The sequence below is a fragment of the Anabrus simplex genome, chromosome 3 (genome assembly GCF_040414725.1).
Source record: "Anabrus simplex isolate iqAnaSimp1 chromosome 3, ASM4041472v1, whole genome shotgun sequence".
Lineage (NCBI taxonomy): Eukaryota > Metazoa > Arthropoda > Insecta > Orthoptera > Tettigoniidae > Anabrus > Anabrus simplex.
The window spans coordinates 315532589-315542509 of NC_090267.1; the positions used below are offsets into that span (position 1 = coordinate 315532589).

The 9921-nt window shown below is 41.1% G+C and overlaps 1 protein-coding gene across 1 annotated transcript; it reads right to left on the reverse strand.

Annotated features, from left to right (window-relative positions):
- Window positions 1-594: 594 nt before the first annotated feature.
- Window positions 595-8978, reverse strand: LOC137498907 (uncharacterized). The gene is made up of 2 exons (XM_068226689.1): window positions 8894-8978; window positions 595-1273 (listed from the first exon to the last, which is right to left on the reverse strand). The coding sequence occupies exons 1-2, from the start codon at window positions 8945-8947 to the stop codon at window positions 632-634; spliced, it is 696 nt and encodes a 231-aa protein (XP_068082790.1). The 5' UTR covers window positions 8948-8978; the 3' UTR covers window positions 595-631.
- Between the last annotated feature and the right edge of the window lie 943 nt (window positions 8979-9921).

A 9921-nucleotide genomic window follows, 5' to 3' on the forward strand; every position in this document is an offset into this window, starting at 1 on the left:
ATCTCAAACCATGTGTTCGATTCCCGGCTGGGCCATGGAATTTTCATCGTGAACGGTTAATTCCTGGGTATTGGTAGTTTGTTCTGTCCTCAACGTCCCCGGAAATCCCACACCATACACAACACTATCCTTCACTGCAACTACACGCACATTCACACCACAACCGATGACGCCCACTCTCACTGGATGGTCCAACATTACAAGGGATGCATCCAGCATAAATAATCACACTAACTTATTATTGTCATTAATGAATTGAGAAGAAATTATACTCGTTACTCCTAGTACGTGAAAGAAGCCATCTTCGTCATTTCTTGTACGCATAATTTATAATTTGGATTGTTGAGACATGTAGTCCTCAGAGATTATTTGGAACTGGAGAAAATAGAGATAAGGGAGACTGAAACTATTCGACGATGTGAAGGATGACACGTTTTAAGCACTAATTATCATTATCTCAAAATTATGTCATTTAGAAAGTTGAGATTGCCTCGATTCGCTCCCATGACCGTCCCATGCATTTCAAACTTTGGGGGGTGATGTAGAGAAATAAAGGAATTTTTTTTTGCAAAGCAGTTAAAGGAAAATTCTTGTAATAGTTAGCTCACTTTATTAAAGTTGTATTTACATATTACTGTGAAGAGGCAGCACTGATCTTCTCCTGGATGCATTTGTACTCCTCTTGGTAAGCTGCCTCCACTGCAGCCTTGGTGATGGCCTCTTGCTCCTGAGAACAGGCGGTGAAATTCCTCCGAACAACAGCGAAATCTTTACCGAACTGCACGCCATCGGCAACTACTCTGGAGATTATTTCACTCGCTGGCTTTCCTGCTTTAAACCAAACATTGAATTGACAGACCATATCCAAAAAGCCACACTTAGAAGCGTTCTTTTCTATTTCTTTGCCGAATGTCGTCGCTTGCTGTATATCATTATTCAAGAGATCCATATCTGGCTGGATGGCCTCGCGGGCAGTTTCCCAACAGGCCTTAATTTTGCTGTCGCTGGCGTTCCTGGCAGTCTGAATTTCCTGTTGAGCAGCGTCGATACATACTGTGATGTTGGCTCCAAGCACTTCGGCCTCCTTGACACCCTGTTTGATAGCATCGCCGACGTCGTGAGCCACCTCGGCAATCTTCTCCTGGATCGTCGCCCGTATGTCTTCTGCTGCGTCGTGCATCTTGGCGAAGTCCTGCTTCATGGTGTTGACGGTTTCGTTGACGACGGAAGAAATCTTGTCCACCAAATCCGTAAACGCATTGGCCTCTGTGCCCTGAAACATTCAATATATTAATCTGAAATATATATCACAGCGAACGAAATGCAAATTGTACTCAATCTCTACTACACTCGCAGTATTTGACCAGTGATTTCCCTTCCTATACATGATGTGTAGGGCATCTGTCGTTAAGTGTGCTATAAAGTCTGCATTATGTTCAGTGATTTGCCCTCAGAAACGACTACGTTCGGTGGTAATCTTGACTGTGACGTTTACGTGATATTTTGCACTCACTGCATAAAATTAAGACCACTGAGACCTATTTAAAGGCGTTGTCAGTTCAGCCGGTAGGACGTGGGTTATATTGCCTGTCAGGACGTCACAGAATATAGAAATGAGGTTTCCACTTTTGGAGAGGCACCAGAGCCTGAGATTCACTCAGTCTACACCAAACGTTAATCCCTGGGAGCAGACATGGCCAGATAAAGGGAAAACTACTCCATCCCATTTCGTTTCAACGTTATGGAGAGTAGTTGCCTCCGCTCCTGAAATGGCCTTCATAGTAAATGGGAAAACCGGAGATTTAGCTTTACCTGAAGCTCCCTGCGTGGATCAGTCGTAGAGTCTCTAGTTCGCGGATTCAAATATGACAGAGTCGGATTTCTAAAGGGTAAAAATGAAATTCATTTTCCACTCCATTTCGTACGATATCGACATTTAATAGACAGAACGTTGACGAAACTGACATGCAGGCAGGCTAAGTGTAATCAAATTAACCGCACGCGATACAGTTCTAACGCAATGCAAGAAGGAAAGAATGCGTGGTAAGCTGTACTAGGTAGAGTCGCTAGAGCTGCAATTTCTATCGGGTATGGTAATTATTAAGAAAAAGTAAATACTTTAAAATGTTCACATAAATTTAATTATTCATTTAAAAAGTTTAAATTTGCATGAATTTTATTGAACAATGGCGAATGATATAAAAAAATACTTACTTACTTACTTACTTCCTCTTCATGGATTAGGCTAATAGCCTGTTCCGACCTCAGATTTCATTCCATCTCTTCATAGGACGACCAATATCTCTTCTTCCTGTAGGATGGTATTCCAGGGCAAGTTTTGGGATTCTGTCGTTATCCATCCTCAGAACGTGGTTTTTCCAATTTATCCTGTTTTGGAATATTCTTTCATTCATTGAGAATATATTTAATTTTTGTCTTATCTCTTCATTTCGTATTTTATCTTTTAGGGAGTATCCTTTCACTGATCTTAGGAATCTCATTTCAGATGATATTACAAGATGTCAGCAATGCAAGCTCAGGTTTGTAGCGCTCCTGAAGATGTCTCATTCTTTCTACAGATGTATTTTTGGTCTTACTCGATTCAATATTGTCTCCATACGTTTTCTACAGAATTTCACCCGATAATTAGTGATATATTTGGAAATTTTTGTAAAGAATGCCAAAATATCCATTTTCAGTCACAAAATCATATTTTAATTTTTCTTGTGGTTTTATGATCAATCTGATCGACATAAATAGGCATAAATCAACACATACACGCCAAGCTTAACAATGCGGTAACTGATTTACGACCACCAAAAACATTCCTTAAATGGACGGCCATCTTGTGATGACGTCATGCGCTTTGTATCAGCTGCCGTAGTCACATCTTGGGCACGCTTCCTTCTAAAAATGTATGAACCATTTCCGTATTCGTAATATGTTTTGCGTTTGAAAAATATCACACAAAGTTTTCGCTGGAGATTATCGACCTAAGTTTGATTGACTTTTCACGTCAAAAACGACTTTTGTTATATTCTTTGTAGATGATGCATCTAAATAATCGTAGCTCATTTCGTTTTTAAACAGTAATAAAAATTATTTTACTTGGGTAGCTTTATTAGACGAAAAAAAATGAGCTACTCCTTTCCACGTTCATTGTTCTACAAACCACCACTGAGCAAAGCTTTTTTTTTAAGTAGGAGTCCGGTGAAAACAAATTACTGTATATACATTTACGAACTATTATTATTATTATTATTATTATTATTATTATTATTATTATTATTATCATTATAAGAGTGAAAATTGAGATGTATTCCGTTTATGTGGAGGTGTTGTGATAGTGAACTACCGTATAATCACACCTGATAGCCGCTGTTATGTTGGTAGTTTTAGTTCGTGTACTGTGACTGAGGGATTAGGGTACTCCCTTGAGTTGAAATGCGGTACTATCTTAATATTTAATTGAAGAATGTTTCATGCCCTGTAAATAAATCACTCGGTACACCCAGATTATTAAAAACTTGTACGTAAGCCTGTCTTCGAGAGTAAAATTTAATGAAAATTAATTAGAAATTTGAAATTTGAAACGAACATGTTAATATATCGTATGGATAAAACTTACACAGGATCGACGGTCGTAATTACTATTTAAGAAGTAATTGAAATCTGAAATGGGCATTTTAATATATCTTATGATTCATTCCAGTCCTGAGCCGGTCGAATAACTGGAAACAGGCTGTGGATTTTCATTTTCAGTCGGTATTGTATTATTTCCTTATTAACCCTGTTGACTGTAGTTGTACAGGGTGGGGCAGAGTGGGCTCCCTGATTTGATGGGTTAACTGTACAAAAACCGTACAAGATTATTACAAAAGCTTTTTATTTCTGAAATCTACATACAATGCTATTTTGTTTTCATTTGGTTCTAAAAATTATATCGTCCAGGTGACGACCTTGACGAGCGACGCGCATATTCAGCCGTTCAATAAAGTTTTCAAAAACTCTGCGCAGCATATCTGGCGTTATTCCAGCGATGACATCAGCAATTGCTTCCTTAAGGGCTTCCACGGTCCTTGGTCGAACTTTATAAACCTCAGATTTGAGGTAACCCCAAAGAAAATAATCGCATGGGCTCAAATCGGGGATTGAGGGGGCCATGAAACATCCTCTCGTAATGAGATCACGCGGCCGGGAAACTGTTCTTGCAGAAGTTGGCGAGAGCGACGGGCGGTATGAGCCGTGGCACCATCCTGTTGAAACCAAAAGGCTTCCATTTCCATTTCCTCACCATACTCTTCCATTTTGGGGAAGAAAAAGTTCTCCAACATCTCACAATAGCGCACAGCGTTCACAGTAACGGTTGCATCTTCCGATTCAAAAACGTAGGGGCCAATAATGCCTATGGAGGACACAGCACACCACACAGTCACTTTTGGTGAATGAAGAGGTCTTTGGTGAAGACTGCGTGGGTATTCAGCTACCCAGTAACGAAAATTTTGCTACCAAACCGCCTACGAAATGCCCTCTGCGTCGCAACCACACTATCGTTATTTTTAAAAACGTTTCGACTACAAAACCACGATGCTCGCCAGTCCACGGCATAGTGACTACTAAAATGGCGTCTTTCCCCCCACCAAATACTACTACTCCCACTCCGCTTACTCACGTGCACGCTCTTCAGTGATTTATTGAAACTAGGGAGTCCACTCTGCCCCACCCTGTAGATGGGAGTTGTGCATTGATGTCTATAGATCTGCGTACTCTTTAGACAGCTGCATACAGCTGCCCACGTCCAAAACCGCTGAGAAGAGATTTATCCTAGCTTTATTCAAAAGTTTGATCTTTGACTAACTGGTTATGAAGGAGGAGGCTACATTTAGAGGAAATTGCCCCCGTTTAAGAACGAATAGTATATCGGGTTAAACAGGTGCAATATAAATTTTAAATTTACTGGAAAACAGCTGCTCTTTGACTCTACTATTGTTTGTTTCATTTTAGGTCGCAACAACACAGCGCTCTTACGGAGATATGACAGGGCTAGGATTAGGAAGGAAGCAACTGTCGCCTAAATTAATATACCTACCCTGCATTTACCTGCTTTGAAAATGGAGAACCATGGAAAATCATCTTCAGGGATGCCAACAGCGGGGGTTCGATCCCACCATCTCCCGAATGCAAGCTAACAACTGCATAACACCAACCGTGTAGCCAAGTCGCCCGGCACTGTTCTGTGACCGTGAAGAATTACTGGCAGACACATGTAGGCCACCACAGCTCAGTTGGTAGAATTGGTACTGGCAGACATTGTCGGAAGCATCATTCAAGCAGGATACTTATCTGCCGAAAGGTGATTTTTATTCATTTTATTTTGCTGTGGTGTATTTATCTGCTGCTGTAAATGCGTAAACCGAAACTCTGGTTGCTCTGTCCCACGTGCTAATTTTTCCTATCTCATGTACTCTGAATCTTCTGACGACATTCTTACATTAGACGTAATAGTTTCTACCAGATGCACAGGCAACCTAAACAAACAGCTATCTTCCATTAAATTAGAAGCTATAACAGTTGACACAGATGCTAGAACTATTGCCCTCTTACCTCTAATGACATGAATGAAATACCCAAATATGTTTTTCCACCTACTCCAGGCTCATCAACGAAGAAAGAGATGTATTCGTTATCTGTATCTATACTAATTATATTAGAGAAAAAATGTGTATGTATATTTGTTTGTAATGGATAAACTCAAAATTGACTGAACAGATTCATAAAATGCTTTCACATATAAAAATCTACATTACCAGTGAGTAACATGAGTTGTTTATTTTCAAATCAATTATGGATCCGTACGAAAATTGAAATAATGTAGCCCAAGGTATCAAAAAATTGTCTACAGAAGTCATTATAGGCCAATATAGACGAAATATGGAATTTGTCGCACAAGGACGAGACAAAGCTCATTTTAAGCCTCACGACGCGAAGAACAAAACTCGGTGAGATCCTACGGGCCGCGAAAATCATGTTTTAATGGCCTAATACCAACCGTTATGGAGATATTTTCATCACACTACCCCGCTCTAGGAATCGGATGAAGAAATGACCAGCCGTAACTACGGCAACGTCAGATCAAGAATTCTACAGTAGAATACAGGCCTGCGGTTCGAAGTAGCACGTGCGTAATGTAGGCTAGACCAAGGAGAGATATTGCTACACATATGAGTATGAAAAAAAAAAAAAAACATTGTGGGGACAAGCCACCCCTATGAGCGGAGGTGGAGAGGGGGTGGCATATAATAATAATCGAAAATTTTGTCGAATCCATAGGTTTTGGAGTCGCTGAGGTGAACAGTGACACTCCGCAAGTCGTTAAAATCCAAGTTCAGCCACATCAGCCAGTGAGGGGGTGGGGGGAGTGAGAAGGGGTGAAAAAAGTCAAAAATGGCCTAGATTATGGATTTATGTGTGTGTGCACCCCTCTGGGCGCGGGTGGAAAAAGGATGAAGTGTCAGTCAACTTCATAATAACGAAATCTACGAAAATTCGCTTCACAATGCCTAATAAAATGCCTAAAAGTAAGCAATCACTGGAGTGCCCGGACAGTCCCGGTAATAGGCTATAGCTAGTTTTATATATCACACAAAACGCATTCAACGGCTTCTTTCTGTTCCAGGTTCAATTATTAGGCCAATTCTTAACCTATATTTCTTTCTGCCTTGCAGTCGTAACTGAGATTTTGATTCAGACACATACTTTTTCTTTTTACTGTGCATATTCAAAGTGATTTCTACTTTCTTTAATGCGAATATTTCACAGTGATTACATCCAGAAGTTCTATCACGTTCTCGGAACTTGTCTCATAAACTAAATCCATTTAGCAGACATCCGAAAATACAATTAAAAGCGAACACTTCTCGAAAATTTTATGGCTGTTTGACCGAACTAACCCCTTTCAAAGTACTTTCCCAAACTGTACTGTCTTTAGTCAGTCATATAAATGAATATTATCCACAGTTTTTTCCTCTTTAATTCCAACTTTATCTTATATTATGAGCTTTCCTACTTTTAAAAGCTCCACTCAAACTTCGTCTATTAATGTCATTCCACACCATGTCCCCACTCACAGCACGAACTAGAAAATGTCCCATAAACATCAATCGCAAAGCTGGTTAATTGTACAGGTTAAAGAGGCCACCTCATGCGTAAAGACATAGTTATTAAATATGATTACTCTTTGGTTCTCAAACTATCAATTCAACTTATAGGGGTGTCCAAGATAAATGGGTATGACTTTTTCTTCTCATATCAGTACTGACAGCAGTGCTGTAGATACATTCTGAGATGATAAAATTACTCACTAAACGCAAGATACTATCTGGGTCTGACGGGAAGTCGCGGCAGCTTGTAAATGAAATGTCGTATGGCTTTTACTGCCGGGATATCCCATGACGGGTTCGGCTCGCCAGGTGCAGGTCTTTTTATTTGACACCCGTAGGTAGACAACACCTACACCCAGCTCCCGTGCCAGGGAAATGAACCAATGATGGTTAAAATTCCAGACCCTGCCGGGAATCGAACTCAGGACCCCTGTGGCCAAAGGCCAGCACGCTAACCATTTAGCCATGAAGCCGGATGTTATATACGTTTATTTGAAATTATTGTATTATAATAATCTTTATGTACTGAAAATCTATATTTGAAATAGTCCGGCTCTTTGGCTGAATGGTCAGCGCACTGATGTTCAGTTTAGAGGTCCCCGGGTTCGAATCCCGGCCGGATCGAGGATTTCAGCTGCGTGTGGTTAATTCCTCTGGGCCGATGACAGGATGTTTGTGGTCGTCTCAGTGCATTTCTCTTCATATGCATACAACATACCACACTACTAAGCACCGCACAAACACGTAATAGCGAGTACATCCTTTCACATAGGATGAGTCGACGGACATCCGGCCGTAAAACTTGGCCAATTACATATGAAGTGCTGTCCCAAATAAATTGTGATTAAGGTCAGGAAGAAAATAAAGTATATTGTTAATTAACTGTTTGACGTTCGTCTAAAGAATCGCACTGAGGAAGACCCTAAAGAATATGAAACATATAGCGTTATGAAATCATTTAAAAAAAACAACAAAGAATTGACAGGCGGATTAACTGTTTAACTTATTAGGAGTAAGTAGTCAATAAGGATTAATATAGGCCCTAATCTTTTCTTTCTTAAGTTCTTTTGATGATCCTGATGACGATAATGATTATGATGATATCGAGCGAGCTGACTGCACGGAACATATCGCAAATCTTGCATTCGGGAGAAGGTGGATTTTAAACACGCCGGCGGCAGCCTTAAAGATGGTTTTCCGTGGTTTCCAATGTTTTCACCAGGCATGTGTCGAGACTGAACCTTAATTATATTCACGATCGCTACCTTGAAGCCTCCGTGGCTCAGGCGGCAGTGGGCCGGCCTCTCACCGCTGGGTTCCGTGGTTCAAATCCCGGTCACTCCATGTGAGAATTGTGCGGACAAAGCAGAAGCGGGACAGGTTTTTCTTCGGACACTCCGGTTTTCCCTGTCATCTTTCATTCCAGCAACACACTCCAATCTCATTTCATTTAATTAATCATTCATTAATCATTGCCCCAGAGGAGTACGACAGGCCTCGGCAGCCGGCACAATTCCCATTCTGGCCGCTAGAAGGAGGCCTCATTCATTCCATTCCTGACCCGGTCAAATGAGTGGAAACAGGCTGTGGATTTTCATTTTCATCGCTACCTTGCCAGACCTACACCTGTCCCATTATCACCGAAAATTATATTATATATACATAGCAAAAATGACGATGATGATGATAATGATGATGATGGAAGTGGCAAGTAACCCTAATCCGTTACTCACCTGGAAGGCAGACAGAGCCACGAGGAGGAATACAGCGACGCTCTTCGAGACCATGTTTGAGTGATGTAGAAGGTGAAGGACTGAAGCTAAAGTTGCCTTTATATACTCCCAATTGTTGACATTCGTTTAAATCTAGCGTAAAAATTCAATGACACAGGTGCGTACGTAACCTGATCAAATTCACGGCAGCTGTGTTACTATTTAATGAACATATGTAAACTACTGTACTTTCTCATTGATCGGATCCACAGATAGCAATGGAACTTGTTCAGCGTATTGATTTTTATCGTCACTTGCACATCTTGGGTGCCCACCTGGTGGCCGTGATCATTAAGGCGTCAAGACTATACGGACACACACCGTGGTGATCCGGTTCGAGTCCCGTTGGTCGAAACAATTTCACCCTCAGTATGTTGGCTGGCAGAATAGGAGAGATGGACTAGATTGCGTGGCAAGAGCCTGGATTCTATTCCAGACCTCTCAGCAGGTTACATATGGAGGTAAGGACATAATGACGCTGTTGATGGTGATCCGCCCGTCGGATGGAGACGTTAAGCCTTAGGCAGACATTCTCTCAATTTCACTCTCTCCCTTCCAACTATCATTATATCACGTCCTTCATTTCATCTCATTAACTCCTCTGATGAGGTTGACGTCAGGAAGGGTAGCAGTTGTAAAATCTCGGCACGAAGGTTAATCTCACCTGATACACGACCCTATAGAGAAACAGTCAAGAGTTGGACATACACACTAGCAAACACCTATTACACAGGATGCCATACTGATGTATTCAAACAGGGTTCAATTAGTTATCTAGTTTATTCACAGCACTAAAAACCTGACGTACATCTACCGAAACAATTGCTGGCCAGGCAGAGGCCTACATATATCGGAGTGTCTCGTGCTCAGCATTACAAACTCCTCCTCTATCGTATCAGTGAGCTTTCCTGACTGCATACGCTAACAACGCCGGTTCAGTCTGCAATCCAGGACTAAAATGTATACATGGGCCGAGGTTCGAACACGGG

Bases quoted from the DNA above. Each gene is read 5' to 3' on its own strand.
- LOC137498907 (XM_068226689.1), bottom strand. From the start codon at position 8,947: ATGGTCTCGAAGAGCGTCGCTGTATTCCTCCTCGTGGCTCTGTCTGCC. The intron at 1,274-8,893 runs GTGAGTAACGGA...TGAATGTTTCAG, and splicing joins TGGCTCTGTCTGCCTTCCAG to GGCACAGAGGCCAATGCGTT.